This window comes from Stegodyphus dumicola, chromosome 4 (genome assembly GCF_044657685.1).
Source record: "Stegodyphus dumicola isolate Sdum_Otavi_A_Nest chromosome 4, ASM4465768v1".
Classification (NCBI taxonomy): Eukaryota; Metazoa; Arthropoda; class Arachnida; order Araneae; family Eresidae; genus Stegodyphus; species Stegodyphus dumicola.
The window spans coordinates 59,898,788-59,917,522 of record NC_140771.1 but is presented as its reverse complement, the minus strand read 5'-3'; the positions used below and the strand labels follow the sequence as shown (position 1 = coordinate 59,917,522).

Here is an 18,735-nt window from a genome sequence, read left to right as displayed (position 1 = left end):
TTTGATTTACTTGATGTGTATATAAGCCAAAATATGCATATATCTACAAAGTGATGCTAGCTTAGTGGTAAAGCTGACGTTAATAATGATTAATTTTGGGGGTCGTAAGTTCGAATCCCATATGCTCTTTGCACCCTGTCTGCAACTTTCTCAGCTTTTTGTTCCAATTTGATCTATATTCGTGTTTTATAATTTATTTCTATTATTATATGCGTTAAATATATTGTTTTATTTATGCACTTATTTATTTAAATTTCCTCCCGCAAAAAAGTTACATTCTCTATTCGTAAAAAGCAAATTTAAAGTTAATTAAATTTAAATGAAATTTAATGCAAACAAAGAAATGATTAATTATTGCTGCGAACTAATCTACAATATCATTTAAATTATGAGAGCATATGTAAATCAAATGCAAGTATCAAAATCCATGAATAAATATATAATTCCAAAAATTTATTAATGCTAAAAAATTTATAAAAATGCATAAGTGAATAATGGCATAAATTATTAATCCTAAAAAAATTATAAAAATGCATAAGTAAATAATAGGATATATTATTAATCCTAAAAAATTATAAAAATGCATAAATGAATAATAGGATAGTTTTAATCCTAAAAATTTATAAAAATGCATAAATGAATAATAATATAAATAAATTTTTGGAATATATACACACATTTATTCATGGATTTTGATACTTGCACTTGATTTACATATGCTCTCATTCATTTATTTGTTTATTTAATCATTTATTTGTTTGCATTAAATTTCATTTAAATTTAATTAACTTTAAATTTGCTTTTTACGAATAGAAAATGTTTGTTAAATTCAAATTTCATTCCTTGCAGCAATGGCGCAAGAGAATTATTTAAATTTAATTTATTTTGAAACCTTGTATATGTATATATATATATATATTTTCGTTTCACTTTTATGTGAATGTATATACATGTGCTTAGACTTTGGGATGTTTACGACTCTAAATTTTCATTCCAATTAACACGAGACAGTATTAATGCCCTAAACATTTTTAACAAAAAATTACTATAATAATTGCTTTTAAATTCAGTCCTCTCCAGCAGAAGCGCAGGAATTAATTAAATATTTTCATTTTCTTTACCTAATGTGTGTATATATAAAGAGAAAAATCTTATTTTTATAACTTCTTTTATAAAAAGAGATATGAATTAAAAATGTTTAAATCATGTTATATAAATCATGTCTCATGTTAATTGGAATGAAAATTAAAAATAATATTTTATGGATTATGCATAAAATATAACTGCCCGTATTGCATTTTAAAACAAACGAGATTTCTAATAAATTATCCAGCTATGACCCTGAAGTCAGCGGTATACAAGCATAGCAAATTTTGTGTAAATATTGTGAACCTTTCTTTACAGTTGCTCTGTACTTTTAAAGTACCAACTATTTTTTAATTCCTTTAACATTTTTATTTTATTTATTTATTTGTTTACTTTTTCACTAACAGTACATTTTAATTTTAATAATATATATATTATTTCATAATACTTAAGGCTTCCAGAAAGACAAAAAAAAAATTTTTTTTAATTTACTTCAGCTTCTATGGAATTAGTGATGTTCATAATATGCATTATAACCTTACTTATCTAAAAATTGCTAGCCTACTTTAACAGTTCATAAGCAGAAATAAAAATTTCCAATAATATGGTATTTAGTAAACAAAACTTTTCTGCGTTTTACGTGAGGATCTATATCAAATCCAAAACAAACAATAATGGGTTAAGCGGGAAAAATTCAGATGTTCAGCGTCGTAACTCGCGAACTGCTTGTTTGGCGCCAAAATATTACAGTGACACCTAGCGGCGGAAAATGAAAATATTTTACGGATACGCAGCAGTGGAAACGCTTGTACGGATGCCGTAGGCGTGTCTTCAATTGACGCAACGCGTTCGCACGCAGTAGTGGAAACGAGCCTTAAATCTTGGAAAAAGGCCACAGCTTAAATACTTGGGCTTCAGCAAATACAATTTGCATAAACAAGTTAACGTATTTAATTCTGTGGAAGTGGAAAATAAGAAGTAATAGTATAGTTTTAAAATATAATAAACTTTAGTAAAACTTAAGATCCTTACACCTTTAGGCATTTTTCCGGTACATTTAAAGCCAGACGAAGGCTGGCCGCGCAGCTGGTAGTTCCTAATATTTAACTGGATCAATCAATGCAGTTTTCTTACGATTAGGAACGTTACTAGTATTGTTTAATCACTTCAAGAATAATAATACTTCAACGAAAGTGAAAATAGGTAGTCATAATAATTTATTCATATAACTGGATTAAAAGAATACATACGCATTGCTGAATACTTCACCATGCGTTTGTAACCTCAAAGCAATGCACAAGAAAAAGGGGTACACCAATTTAGAAACATAGATTCTAATAAGGAACGCGTTCTAGCTTATAAGACAAATGGAAAAAAATACCATCTTGCTATAAAGAAACGTTACGTTTTAAAAAATTGTCTTTTTTAGATTTCATGAAGTGATTGGCATCAAAATAATTCTTTTAGGTAGCCTATTTATTTTAATACTATTTTATACTGAAAGGTATGAAATTTGCATTACTGTACATAAATTTCTTCTTACAAGTGCTTTTGGACCCTGTATCTATATCAGTAACAGTCATATGTATTGATATGCAAGGGTAGACTCCCATTTTCTCGCATTATGTGAGTTCCGCCTATTGTGTAACTATTGTGTATATGAGCTATTTAAAATCCGAGCAATATTTTTTTAAAAAAATAATGACATAATGACTATATTATAATTCATTGGTATCATTTAGCCTGTTTTACGAAAAAAAGAGAGTTATTTTTCATTTGAGTTTGATTTGCTTAATTTTATACTTATAGCAGAACTCCATCCTGCATCTTTGAATTATCTCTTAAGGTTAAAAAACCTCCAGTTTTCATATGAGTTTTTAAAAAATATATTTAACAATGCGTCATAAAAATTAGCATATCGTAAGGAATTTTACGTAATTCCTTCAAACTATGTGACCACTTTTTAGTTCGGCCGCCATTTGTAAAGTCATTAGCATATTTTGAAGTTGGAGATGTGAAAAATGCGCACTGCCTTCGGACCTGGACCTCTCGAATACGCGCCCAGATTGTTACCGTTAAGGCTCGTTTCCACTACTGGGTACGAACGCGTTGCGTCAATTGAAGACACGCCCACGACATCCGTACAAGCGTTTCCACTGCTGCGTATCCGTAAAATATTTTCATTTTCCGCCGCTAGGTGTCACTGTAATATTTTGGCGCCAAAAAAGCAGTTCGCGAGTTACGACGCTGTACATCTGAATTTTTCCCGCTTAAGCGAGTATTGTTTGTTTTGGATTGGATATGGATCCTGACGTAAAACGCAGAAAAGTTTTGTTTACTAAATTCCATGTTATTGGAAATTTTTATTTCTGCTTATGAACTGCGAAAGTAAAGTACACAAGCAATTTTTAGATAAGTAAGGTTATAATGCACATTATGAACATCACTAATTCCATAGAAGCTGAAGTAAATTAAAAAAAAAAATTTTTGTGTTTCTAGAAGCATTAAATATTATGAAATAATATATATATTATTAAAACTAAAATGTACTGTTAGTGAAAAAGTAAACAAATAAATAAATAAAATAAAAAAGTTAAAGGGATTAAAAAATAGTTGGTAGTTTAAAAGTACAGAGCAACTGTAAAGAAAGGTTCACAATATTTACGCAAAATTTGCTATGCTTGTATACCGCTGACTTCAGGGTCATAGCTGGATAATTTATTAGAAATCTCGTTTGTTTTAAAATGCACTACGGGCAGTTATATTTTATGCATAATCCATAAAATATTATTTTTAATTTAAACATTTTTAATTCATATCTCTTTTTATAAAAGTAGTTATAAAAATAAGATTTTTCTCTTTATATATACACACATTAGGTAAAGAAAATGGAAATATTTAATTAATTAATTCCTGCGCTTCTGCTGGAGAGGACTGAATATAAAAGCCATTATTATAGTAATTTTTGTTAAAAAATGTTTAGGGCATTAATACTGTCTCATGTTAATTGGAATGAAAGTTTAGAGTCGTAAACATCCCAAAGTCTGAGCACATGTATATACATTCACATAAAAGTGAAATGAAAAAAAATATAGATATATATCTGCAGGGTTTCAAAATAAATTAAATTTAAATAATTCTCTTGCGCCATTGCTGCAAGGAATGAAATTTGAATTTAACAAACATTTTCTATTCGTAAAAAGCAAATTAAAAGTTAATTAAATTTAAATGAAATTTAATGCAAACAAATAAAGGATTAATTATTGCTGCGAACTAATATACAATATCATTTAAATTCTGAGAGCATATGTAAATCAAGTGCAAGTATCAAAATCTATGAATAAATATATAATTCCAAAAATGTATTTATCCTATTATTCACTTATGCATTATGCATTTTTATAAATTTTTAGGATTAAATCTATCCTATTATTCATTTATGCATTTTTATAATTTATTTAGGTTTAATAAGCTATCCTATTATTTACTTATGCATTTTAATAATTTTTTAGGATTAATAATCTATCCCATTATTCACTTATGCATTTTTATAATTTTTTTAGGATTAATAATCTATCCCATTATTCACGTATGCATTTTTATAAATTTTTTAGGATTAATTAATTTTTGGAATTATATATTTATTCATGGATTTTGATACTTGCACTTCATTTACATATGCTCTCAGAATTTAAATGATATTGTAGATTAGTTCGCAGCAATAATTAATCATTTCTTTGTTTGCATTAAATTTCATTTAAATTTAATTAACTTTAAATTTGCTTTTTACGAATACAGAGTGTTTGTTAAATTCAAATATATATGTACAGGATATGCTTTAAATTAGTATTATATAATTTTCAAACTTTTTTGCGGGAAAAATTTAAATAAATAAGAGCATAAATAAAACAATATATTTAATGCATATAATAATAGAAATAAATTATAAAACACGAATATAGATCTAATTGGAATAAAAAGGTAAGAAAGTTGCAGACAGGGTGCAAAAAGCGTATGGGATTCGAACTCACGACTCCAAATTTTGAAATCATTACCACAGCTTTACCACTAAGCTAAGACTGCACGTGAGCATCATGCATATTTTGGCTTATATACACCATCAAGTAAATCAATTCTTAAAACTTAAGTTTTTTGGTCCTATTTCAGTGTGCTATTGTCTGAAAAATTCACCAGAGTTTGTTCTTCAGCTTCTAGTACATTTTTTACAAAAATCATTATCTTTTAAAGTGGCGTTCCGATTGAAGTTAAACGGGCTGCTAAAAATATATTTCATGTGCTTACAAATATATGTTAGCCAAAAAGATATATTTATAAAGGGAAATACAAATTTAACATACTCTTCAATGAACTGGAGTATTTAAAAGGCTATCAAATTTAATTTATAATTAACGTTTTTTGTTTTTATCTGTTTCAAAAGAAAAAAATAGCAAATCTTTTAATCATATCTAATTTGCTATAGCAGTTTGATATAGTGTGAAGTGAATAATAGGATAGCTTATTAATCCTAAAAAAATTATAAAATGCATAAATGAATAATAGGATAGATTTAATCTTAAAAATTTATAAAAATGCATAAGTGAATAATAGGATAAATAAATTTTTGGAATTGTATATTTATTCATGGATTTTGATACTTGCACTTGATTTACATATGCTCTCAGAATTTAAATGATATTGTATATTAGTTCGCAGCAATAATTAATCATTTAATTGTTTGCATTAAATTTCATTTAAATTTAATTAACTTTAAATTTGCTTTTTACGAATAGAAAATGTTTGTTAAATTCAAATTTCATTCCTTGCAGCAATGGCGCAAGAGAATTATTTAAATTTAATTTATTTTGAAACCTTGTATATGTATATATATATATATATTGTCGTTTCACTTTTATGTGAATGTATATACATGTGCTCAGACTTTGGGATGTTTACGACTCTAAACTTTCATTCCAATTAACATGAGACAGTATTAATGCCCTAAACATTTTTTTAACAAAAAATTACTATAATAATTGCTTTTAAATTCAGTCCTCTCCAGCAGAAGTGCAGGAATTAATTAATTAATTAAATATTTCCATTTTCTTTACCGAATGCGTGTATATATAGAGAGAAAAATCTTATTTTTATAACTTCTTTTATAAAAAGAGATATGAATTAAAAATGTTTAAATTAAAAATAATATTTTATGGATTATGTATAAAATATAACTGCCCATAGTGCATTTTAAAACAAACGAGATTTCTAATAAATTATCCAGCTATGACCCTGAAGTCAGCGGTATACAAGCGTAGCAAATTTTGTGTAAATATTGTGAACCTTTCTTTACAGTTGCTCTGTATTTTTAAAGTACCAACTATTTTTTTAATTCCCTTAACATTTTTATTTTATTTATTTATTTGTTTACTTTTTCACTAACAGTACATTTTAGTTTTAATAATATATATATTAATTCATAATATTTAAGGCTTCTAGAAACGCAATTTTTTTTTATTTTTTTTAATTTTATTTTTATTTACTTCAGCTTCTATGGAATTAGTGATGTTGATAATGTGCATTATAACCTTACTTATCTAAAAATTGCTAGCGTACTTTACTTTCGCAGTTCATAAGCAGAAATAAAAATTTCCAATAACATGGAATTTAGTAAACAAAACTTTTCTGCGTTTTACGTCAGGATCCATATCCAATCCAAAACAAACAATACTCGCTTAAGCGGGAAAAAATCAGATGTACAGCGTCGTAACTCGCGAACTGCTTGTTTGGCGCTAAAATATTACAGTGACACCTAGCGGCGGAAAATGAAAATATTTTACGGATACGCGGCAGTGGAAACGCTTGTACGGATGCCGTAGGCGTGTCTTCAATTGAAGCAACGCGTTCGTACGCAGTAGTGGAAACGAGCCTTTACACTACGAAGGTACGCTGGAAGGAGGGAGAAAATACCTTATAAACTATTATTGGAACACCTTCCCCATACGACATCAGTAAGTTTTCTTTTCACTTACACTTCAAAGCTAAATTATCAGGCTTCTGTGTTCAATATTAGCATTACAGTTGTTCTAGTAACAAATTATCGATTCACCTAAATTGATGTCGGAAAGTACTATTCTTTCAAATCAGTTAATATTTATAACAGATAAAATCGAATTTTTATAATAATTTTAACTTGGGCTTACTTTTAACAAGAATCACCGAATAAAAATCCACAGACGAAAGACAAAATCTAGGTTATTAATATTAAATCTACTTAACTACTAATTAATAATAATATGCATAATTCAGTTGTCTCTTAATTGGCGAATAGACAGTTAGGAAAAATAATTAATATTTATTTTCACTTTGTGGGGTAATATAATTAAATTTAATGGCAGGAGATAGTCCGCAAACAAGCTACAATAGACTAAATATTCAGAATATAAATATGGAAAATACCATGAATATCGAGAACGTTATTGATGCAGACAATTCTTGGTTGCACAATATTACAACTGATGCTGCACTAAACCACTTGGCTTAGAACATCATAAACAACATCCACAAGATTCCGAAAGGGCTACCTATTGTTGATCTTCAATAAAGACAAGGAAATATGTCTACAATTACATTTAAGTATGTAAGAAGCAGTAATAGGAGAATTACAGCAAAAATAAAGTGAAAAAATTTACTTCTAAAGTTTCACTTCTATATTTGATATCAAATTGTATTATTGTAGTTGGGTTAAGACTGTCAAGTGATACACACAAAAAATTAAAACGGAGCCTCAGTGATTACTTGAAAAAGAGTTGCATGAAACAGCTTAATAAAGGACAACCACAGAATGAATATAAATTAGGCAAAGTTCATTGCTCTCGTCTTGCATTTCTCATTTATTTTCGTTTGAGTAATTGTTCAGCACTTAAAAAGCTTTCCAAAGGCTGTCATTAAACAGCTGAACAAACATATGGACTTTTTGCGGATTTCCTGATGGTCACAGACACCGGAAAGAAAACTTTCCTTCTTTTTTTTTTTTTTTTTTTTAGTTAATATGCAAAATTCTTTCCTTTTCTGAGCTTCTGACATCCATTACAGAAACAAAATCTGTATCAGCTAATTATCTCTAAATATAATCATAATAGAGTATAAATATAAATAAGCATACTAAATAAAATCTTATGCAAAAGTTTTAAATTAAAAAATATGTTAACAAAAACGAAATTTTTGTTCAGTGTAAATGTTAGAAAACTCTTCGGCCTCTTTTTAGGTTTACAAATATTTGAAATATTAGTATGGTATTTATCTCTTTTTAAGTCCAACCGTCAGAGTACAATAAGAAAAAAATAAAGCTTCTAAAATTGCGCTGGCATATTCATTATATGTTAAAATGAAATGCTGATTTTAATCCCTCACTCTTTTAAGGCCTTCGTCTAAACAAGGGTTTTCATCCAAAGGGGGAATTTCATAGTTCAGAGTGGGGGAATGTGCTCAACTTTTATTTAGCTGTTCAGTATTTAGATTAAGTTTATGAATGTAAAAAAGCTACTTTCATTCAAGTCTTGATATTTATGAACCTTTCCTATACATTTTATTTAATTAAGAAAACACGATAAAAATAATATAAACATAAATAAATGTACAGCGCTTAAACACTGCTTAAAATATTTCAAAGGACTATTCCAAAACGACGTACAAATAAGAAAGCCATATAAACGGAATTTTCATTTAAGATGCGAAACATATATATTAGCTGCATAATTTTGATACGATCAGCCTACTACTGATAACGTACAATTTTATTATCGTACTTTCAATTTGCTTAAAATATTAACTGTGTTCAAATAAATTTAAAATCAATATTTTAAATAAATATTTATTAATATTTTAAAAACAATATTAATATAAATTAAATACTTTAAAATCATAAGAACTCAAATTTCTCTGCGTAGTTACATAAAATCAGAAAACAAAGTCCTACCTTTATTTGAATTAGAATCTTGAATAAATAACACTCTTTTCCAGGAACACATTAACTATTTTTAAAGGTCTTCAATTCTCATCTGAAATGTCTTGAAATGAAATTGATTTTTATTCTTAAACAAAGCGCTATGAATCGAATTCAGATCTTGAAAAATGTTTCCTCGTTTGTATTACAAGGATTCGTTTAGTTTTACCAAACAATTATTTTATGTTAATTTACTCTACTGTCTTTCTAACTTCCCATTTTCCTGCCAGTATGTAAATTTCTAGTTCGCGTGTATTCAAATAAGGCAGAAAAGATATAGTATTTAAGGGAAGGTTTTTAGAGTAGAATTAGAGCATGCTCCGCCTGCTGAAGGCCACACTTGCTAACTGATTCTCTTGAATGCAGTAGTCTGCAGCGCTGCGTTAGGCTTGTCAAGCCGACTTTAGGTCAGACCAACTTGCGCGTTCCTCTGTCAGTGTAGCCGTTGGGCTAACTCACATTTACTTAAATAAATCATTCGTTACTTTTGCTTTAAGTCATAAATTATGGCTATTCTGCCTGTGTATGCGCGAGTAATTCCTTCTGTTAAACTTTTATTTTAGTTAAATAAAAAGTTGTTTTACACGCTTTTTCAGTCTCCGTGGCACTTTACAAGACATAGTGATAATTCAACTTAGGTCTTAGAGATTTCGTACATTTGATGATACCAAAGAAACGAAATTTCATATTCATACTGGCGTTTAAACTTTGAGTAGAATCATGTCTCAAGATAATTCTATATTTAGTTTGTCCCGTCAACTATGCAAGTTCCACCTGCTTCAGTTGGATCCCATGGAGGGATTTGGATTTATCGTGGATACCATAGCGGCTGACAGGAAACTCGCAGTCGCCTTCGATAGGGAAACTTCAGTAGTAAACTTTGCTAGTAGTTGAATTCCAATTTTCTAATGTATCCATTGCCAAAGGCACAACAATTTACTATCGCAACGGCCGCACTTAGAGGTTAGGCTGTCACGTGGTATAAATGCATTGAAACATTTGTTTTGGGTGAGCTAGGGAGCGATACCTGCACATTTGAAAATTTTAAGTATTATCTCATTAAAGCGTCTCCATTGTGAAAGACAGGCGTAAGCTCAAGTCACAGCTATTTAGTAAATTTCAGTTTAAAGTTGAAGACTTAACGGATTTTATTTTACGAAAAGTTCAAATTTTTAATTTGTTGCAAGGTAAGAGGCCAGGTGAAGAAATTATTCAAATCGTCTTAGGTTACTGCTGCAAATAGACGCATGGCAGAAAAAGCATGCATTAACAGGGTATGGAGAAAGGTGGTGTTGTGGTGTATTTAATTATGGCAAAGCACACTAGGGCTATCTGCCTAAGAGGAGGGATGCCTTTCGTAGAGGACTTTCTAAGGGAAACTGGCTCGTATACACGTTACACATGGGGAAAACCACGAAAACACCCATGCAGCCAGCCCGTTCGCGGGATTCGAACCTCGGACCGAACTACCAGTGTTCAGCGACTTTACCGCTCGGCCGCTGGTGGGCCGGTATGGAGAAAGGGCAAACGGCCAAAGTTTTAGGCCAGCGAAAGCCGCAGTTTAGACAGAAAAGACAACTCGATAATAAGAAAAACGATTCCGCTGCGAGTGGCGATCTCCAAAATAAGAGCGAAAGAAATCTATCAGTTAAAAATTTTTAATGTAACTTTGTTACTGGTGATGTAGGAATATAACAGTACGAACGTGTTAAAAATTCTAAAATACTTAGATATTAATAATTTCATCTAACAGTAATATATTAAGAACAATAATTTAAATTTACACCTATTAAACAAAAAAGCCGTTTTTAGAATTTCACTAAATGAAAATATAATTATTGTAATATTTATTTCAAATGGTTGCGATAGTCACAATTCCCCCCCCCAAAAAAAAGCAATCTATTATCGCAATGCTAATTTGGTGGATGGATTTAAAATACGCTTGAATTCTCGGAAAGTATAAATAATTGTAAATATTTCATTAAATAAAACTGTTTCATTGTTTCTACATTGACACCGTTTTTTACTTCCTTGTACGAAGTAAAAAGAAAGTATTGTAATCGCGAAAAGTTTCAGGCAGCATATTTCAACGAAAATATCAATTTTGACTGCAATCGAATGCAATTTAACGATGTTTTTGCGTGATATCTGTACGTAAGGACAGAATAAAATACTCTTTTCCTTCAAAAAAATTATAAAACTGCTTTAAAATGAATTCTGAAGAGAATTTTTCGTGGCGTTTGTACGTACGTATCTCGCATAACTCAAAAACGAGTAGCCTCAGAACGTTGAAATTTTGTATATAGGACTGCTATAGCATGTAGATGTGCACCTCGTATTTTGGTTGCAATCGGCAGCACCAAACGTATATAAATATATTTATATATATATATCCACTCTGTTACCCGGCTCAGTGATCTCAGTTTCTTTACTCTTATATGTTTGTAAATTGTACATTTTTTGCTTTAAAAATGATTGAATTATGTTGTTCTTATCTTCCGGTTAAGGGTTTTATGCCTTTAGTAAATCTGTAGGCAATATTTTTAGAATTATCAACAATTTTAAAGTTTTTAAGTGCCACTAAGCCTAATAATTTTTTTGATGGCGGCCATTGTTTGTTTACATTTGAAACAGCAGAATAGTGGATTTGTTGCCAATCTAGAGAAACTTAGCTTCGCAACAACAAAGATAACGTCTTCATTTATTATTGCCAATTAAATCATGCTTAATCCTTTCTGGAATTTTTTCGAGGAAATAAGTGTTTAAGATTCACTTCGTAATTTTTAATATAGATATTTTGAGTTTTTTGTTTTGTTGGCTTGGGTTTTGTTGGCTTGGGTTGTTTCTTTTTAGTTTTGTTGGCTTAATTTCTTTCATACATCATTCTAGCTTTATTATAGTATTTGAATAGAACATGTGGCAACGATTAGATAATTCTATTCTTTAAATGATATAAATTTTGTGCATTCTGAGTTATAATATGAACGAAATATAATACTGTTAAGTGAACCTAGTGCCAGAGTGTCGCTATGGTAAACAAAGTGAATTTTAAAGAATGCATTTATTCTATTGTGGTTTATGCGCTGTCGGTGAAGTAGATTTAATTCAATCCAATAAGTTTAAATGAAATGCAAGAAAAATGTGTATAATTTAATATTCCGTACAAGGAAGTCATGTGGTGTACACATCAGATTTTTTTTCTTGGTTATCTTTATTTGGTGACTACATCTTCACTGAAGAACAAGATAGTTTGGAAATGTGGATGTTAATCACCCACATTTCATCACGGCATTTAAATATGGAAAAAAGAATGAATAGAGGCATCACGGTACATCACGGTAATACGAAAAATGATTTAATTGTAATAAAAATTTAAGATAACAACAAGCATATGAGATTCACAAAGTTACCTGATTTTGAGAAACCTGATATCCAGGAAATCTCAGAAAATTTCCTAAAGTTGACGGAAATTCGCGATGCGATAAAATGGCTTCTTTAATTATGATTAACAATCATGAAATCATTATTGAAAAAACAGAAGTATTAAATATACAAAACTTACTCGAAAAAAAATGTATGTGCTTTTAAGAAAAATATTTATTTGGAAAATTGTTGATGCTTACCAGGAGGTAAACTGGAACAAATCGCTACCAACAGCAGCGACCACATTCTGAGCTTCTGTAAGAGATTTTCTGGAAAAGAAAAATCTCATTAGCTGCATATAAATAAAATTGGTTTGTTTGAGCAGCTGCTTTCTGCACCACCTAATGGGCTGACCAATTAGCTAATTGAATGGCTGAACCATCTTACTGGCACATAGATACATATAAAGAAGGTTTGAGCAAATTCTTTACGTTGTAGTATGGTAACTCACAAGTGCGTAAGAAAAATGAAAGTTTACTAAGAAATTAGTGGCAGTTGGGATTTACCCACGAGAGACAGCTTGGTAAACAACTTAGCTAATCATAAAGGCCAAAATTTCAATGTAAATTCTGTGCAGAATTTTTTTTTTTTTTTTTTTTTTTTTAGATTGAACATTTTACAGAGCATATTTTGATATCTAAGAAATTTAGATTTATCTAGCGAAGCAATAAGAAAATAAATCGGATGAAATTCTGTACTGAATTTAAGTACACTTTTTTAAAGCTTGCGATTGATTAAATAAGATTGCTTGTTGATGATGCCTGTAAGAAACAGGTTACATTAGCTTTAGCTTCTGAAATAAATACTGTTGAAATAACAATCCTTACGGACTTAATGCCTATCTAAGTAATACCACCAATAAACATTCAGAAGTTTCTATATATTGACAATTCAGATTTTTTAGCAATATTACTACCAGAGGATCAAGAGGAAGTAATTCTAATAACAAAAAAAATTTTCAACACAATTATTAATTCCTTCCTTGAAATTAAAGCGTTCGCAAAAAATGCCATAAAACTTCTTCATACTTTTAAGAATATTACTTTATAGAATCTTATTAAAATACTTGATCAACAATCTCAATGTTTCCAAATAGTCAAAGATCTGATAATAGACTTTTGCAATTTTAAATTAAAGAATAGTAATTTTTTCCACAAAAAACTTTTTTGTACAATACAATTCAAGCACCCGTCTTACGATCAGTTAAAAATTCCAAGCATATTTAAAAAATATCAACACTTGCTACCTGAACAACAACTTCAAATTAAGCCCTGTTTTAAATTTGAAAAGACCTGAGGTCAGCTTGTTATCAACCACCACAATATAATAGAAGATAGCATATGTCATTGCCAACTTCTTATGTACAATAAATATGTAGATCCGTATCACCAGCATATTGTTACTGGAGATCTCAATATCATTGAAGATATACCATTGCGAGAAATTATGCAACTTGGCACTAAGTTTCGTCCTACTTTCAGTATTAATAAACACTTTAGCCTTAAACAATTCAATAATGATCTTGATAAATTTATCATTTTAGCTAGTAATAGATCCAATTTACCTACTACTACCACTCTTGAATGGAAAGCTGCACTAATTAAAGAATTTCAGCTTATGCTTTTCAAATTACCCAATTTCAATTATTTACACAATAAAAAGCATCTAGAAATTCTTATTCAGAAACAGCAAGATAACTTTATCATCACAAAGATTGGCAAAGCTAGCAACAATTTTAGTATTATTTGAAAAAAGTTTTATTTCGACCTTCTAAATAATGAATTGAATAACACTTGCACCTATCAAAAGATTACTACCAGCACTAAGATTCTTCTCAATAAATTTAATGCACTTCATAAAAAACGTAAAATCCTTCCTCGGAAATATAATAACAGATTTTCAAATCTATATGCAATACCAAAATTTCATAAGACTCCGGTCAAATTTAGGTTATTTGCCAATAGTAACAAAAGTTATCTTAAAGAAATAGATTATCTCTTTGCACAAAAACTACGTCTAATACGTGACCTCATTAATAATTATGATTTTAAAGATCTTAATTGCAACTGGATGATTTCAAGTAACGAACAGGTTCTAAATACTTTAAATACACTTAAAATAGAACATATCCAATGCTACGACTTTGAAAACCTCTATACAACTTTACCACTTGAAAAAATTTATAAAAGTTTACTTGCTCTTCCTTGAATTATTTCCACAAATTTCTACAATAATAAATACTGAAAAATGGCAACTTTTTCTTTCCTGCGTATTTTTCAATAATTATATTCAGTTTAACAACAACGTCTTTAAACAAATACAGGGAATTCCAATGAGAGGTAATTTTTCGACTTCTGTCTGTGAATTATTCCTTTTTTCAAAAGAATTAACTAAAATACGTTCACTCAGTTAGGAAGATCATATATTTTACCAACACATCTTTCGATATATTGATGATGTAATAGCCTTCAACAACTTCAACAAGATAGAAATTGCCGATATATCTACCCTTCATGCCTAAAATTTAATACTACAAATACCGTGCAACATAATATAGTCTACATTGATTTGCATATTATAGATTACAATTTTTTAAAAGTCTATGACAAAAGAAGAGAATTCAACTTTTCAACACTTAAATTAACAAACTGGAATTCCAATATTTCTAAAAGAGTCATCCTCAACACAGTTTACTCACAGCTGCTTAGAATTAAAGAATCTGCAATACAACAAAACACCTTCAAGAAGAAGTACTATACTTCGTCACAATTTTGAAAAATAACCTCATTCCTCAAAAAATAATTAAAAATACCTTAAAAAAAGCTGGCATTAGCCTTACCAATTTTTAGATTTTTTGAAATAGATAATGAAATTTTATAGTTAAAGCCCAATGGGACCGTATAAAGTGGATGGCTGATTCTGAAGATCTAATGTATAAATGTACAGATAATTCCTGTCACAACGTCTTTTTTCCTCTTAAAAATTGGCACAATACTTTTAATACTATTTTTAAATAGTTTTAAAAATACTTTGATGGCCAATTCTATTCCATTATTAACTTACGGTCTATTTTCGTTTCTGGCAACTTGAAAGCACTCTAGCTTGAAGAATTACGACTTTAATTAACAAATTACTATTTTTTCATTATTTCTTTTACTTTAGAGACCATTTTAGGTAATTGTTTTAGCTGAATTAGCCATTTTCACTTTTTCCCAGTCCTTTTTCTTCAAATTACCATGACAAGACGCCATTTTGAATTTTTTCCGCATTTTTCAACGCCTTTCACCCCCCTTTAACTATGAGTAAGGTTGCGGCCAACGGACAGTCACTTGGCATTGGCTATTGTCCAGTGACGTTGTTTTCCCCCCTTTCTACGTCATCCGGCCAGTGGCGCCACCATCGAGATAGATAAGGCCTGCGCGTTGAGTTACTACGTCACTGCTAGGGGACCGGTCTTCGCGCAGTTTAGCTTCCTTGCTAAACACCCGTTTTTCTAAACCTATTCTATGAAATTGGTATCTCGTACTATAAAATCAGTCTAAAACAAAATTACAAGCGGCAATATAATGTTTTACAAAGCTTATACGAATATGAAATATTTTCATTTTCTTTTGTTGGTATTTATTTTCAAAACAAAATTATTTGAGAATGGTGCGGTGCTTTTAAAAGCAAATCTTTTCTTTGAAGAAAAATTGGTTTTAAAATTCAAGTAGCTAAAATTTTTACTTTGATTTTTCTGCACTGTCTTTGTGTCTCTCGTTGATTCTCATCACCGCATCAAATTTTTTTGTTTCACCCACTACTTTAACAAAATGTTTGCCAGTGGGATGTTATCTCTCATTCTATAATTATTGCATATTTTTTATATCTATCATATTAATGTAGCAGGATTATAAAACATCAAACGAATACAAGAGACTACTTAATATTTAGACTAACATTTAAATGCCTTATATCAGTCAGAAAATTTTTCTGAATGTAATAAATTACTAAATAGTCTAGTCTTAAAATTATTTCTTACTTACATATTGTATGTTAATCTGTATTACAGTTAATGTTTTCCTCTTAATGCTACATAATTATTCGACAGAATCTGTAGTTAAATTGAGATAATGTTTATTACATAGCTCTGAAGACTATCAATATTAAAATTCCAAATAAGACAGGAAAAAAGTTTTTTAAATAAAGTTATACACAATTTTTTTGAAAATATTTTAAAAATATACGAAATACTTATAAAACTTTTAGAAACTGAAATTTCTTGCAAATATTTGCATCATACCTATTTAACTATAAGCGTTACCTCTGTTCTGAAAATATTTTTTCTATTAATATCCACATGAAAAGAAAATATAAATCCTAACATCATGTTCAAAACTTTTCTGTAAGCAATTTTTTTAACTTAACTTGCATAGCTTTTGGTGGTGCCACGTACTCAAATTAAAGATTGTAATTTAAAAGATAATTTAAATTTTTTTTAATTGCATTGAATTGAATACAATGAAAACAAGTATGTCTACATATGAATTCAATTACTACTGCTTCTTCAATAACTGTACATTTTTAAAATTTCATTTTGCAGTTTCGCAATTTAATTACCTTAATATGAATCTTACATACATTACTTTAGAAACTTTTCTGTCACAGAAAGATTTATATTGCATAACAAATTTTAAACAAACTGATTGCATGATAATAACATATATAAAAGTGAACAGAATCTATATTAGCTAAACATATGCATTTAAGTTTCATCATGATAAAATGATATTTAACGATTTGCAAAAAACATTGATATTTAAATTTAAGAACACAGTACTCTGTCAAGAATCAAATTTACTCTGCATTTGATATTCTACATATTATGTAATGAAAAAAGTGTTATGCTTTTAACCCCTTAGGACAGTTATTTCATATAAAATTAGTTTCCAATTAAAATAAATAATAATAAATTTTGCTGACAATTTTTATATTACTAGTGTTAGTAATTATTACAAGAGATGATGCTTCAGATGTCAAAAGTAAACATAAATTCAATTCTTAAAACATAATGGATAAAAAATTACAACTTATAAAAGCCAACAGAAAGTTTGCTGAGGGTCTCTTAACCGTGACGTCACAAGCCAGTTTCGTTTCAGAGCGCAGGCCTTATCTATCTCGATGGTGACGCCAGTGGAGGGCAATGGAAACGCTAGGGAATTTGCACACCCTTTTCGAGTTTCCTCGTCATCAAGGAAGATTGCTTTGTACCAGGTCTGATTTTTATAATTTTTTCTCTAAAAGTTTTTTTAGGTTTTGACAAGACCCATGCTTCTTGTCGTATTATTTTTTCCTTTTTAATTTAAATATAATTTACGGTACCTTTACTAAGTTTTAATTCTTTAAACTCGCAGGTGCAACCCATAAGTTCTTGTATATTTTGACTAATAGCATATCGCTCTTTATTTATTTTTTCTGTATATCGGAATTGCCTTTTCATTTTTTACACCTTAATGTGTCAATATAAGCGGACGCGTCGGGAAATTGGAACAGAGAATTGAGACTAAGGTTTTTGACATAGTTTATTTAATTCATTAAAAAATTTGTCGCGCAAAGTTTCAATTGTCTGTTTCGGCGAAACGCGTAATGGAGTTAGCTTGGTTCGAGGTTCATTTAAAAAAAAATTCCCTTGACAAGCCAAAATGAACTTCGAATTGGGCTAATTAACCATTTACCGTTTCTTGATTTTAATATTTTTATATTTTACCTTGATCAATTGATTAGTATTTTACTGTGTTTTAAAATCTACTTTTTTTAATTTAGCATATAGCTTGCTATTTTTATTTTACCTCGTTCAATTGATTTTTTTTTTTTTTTTTTTTTTTAACTGTGTTAAAAATTACTTAAATCGTTTACCTCATAGCTTACTTTTTATTAACTTTACTTGTAAATATTCAAATATTGTATTTTTCTTCTCTTTCACACATTTCATAGTAACTAAATATGCTTATGTTGAAGTTTTCACGGAGCCACAGTTTTTGGTAACTTTTTGGCATCCTTACTAAAATTTATCTTCTAATTTCCTTAATTTTGCAGCACAATGCGCAAAATTTTGACCAAAATTGGTCTTTTTTCGTTTGTGCTTACAATTTAACTTTTAATTATAATTTTTTAAATATATATATATCATTTTTGAAAGAAATATCGAAGAAACTTATATTTATAAATATTTGTAGAACTCAAAATTA

General features: G+C 29.2%; 1 protein-coding gene and 1 long non-coding RNA gene across 17 annotated transcripts in view; one reads left to right on the top strand and one right to left on the bottom strand.

The window, feature by feature from the left end:
- Nucleotides 1-12,777, bottom strand: part of LOC118200019 (zonadhesin-like) — a 260,274-nt gene extending 247,497 nt beyond the window's left edge. For all 16 annotated transcript variants that reach the window (XM_085814973.1, XM_085814976.1, XM_085814977.1 and 13 more), the window contains exon 1: nucleotides 12,709-12,777. In XM_085814973.1, the coding sequence (XP_085671099.1) occupies nucleotides 12,709-12,754 (46 nt within the window). In that variant the 5' untranslated portion in view covers nucleotides 12,755-12,777. The remainder of the gene's footprint in view (nucleotides 1-12,708) is intronic.
- Nucleotides 12,778-17,691: 4,914 nt separating this feature from the next.
- LOC146997559 (uncharacterized) overlaps nucleotides 17,692-18,735 on the top strand; it is a 63,146-nt gene continuing 62,102 nt past the window's right edge. The window contains exon 1 of the long non-coding RNA XR_015040679.1: nucleotides 17,692-17,761. This is a non-coding gene — a long non-coding RNA (uncharacterized LOC146997559). The remainder of the gene's footprint in view (nucleotides 17,762-18,735) is intronic.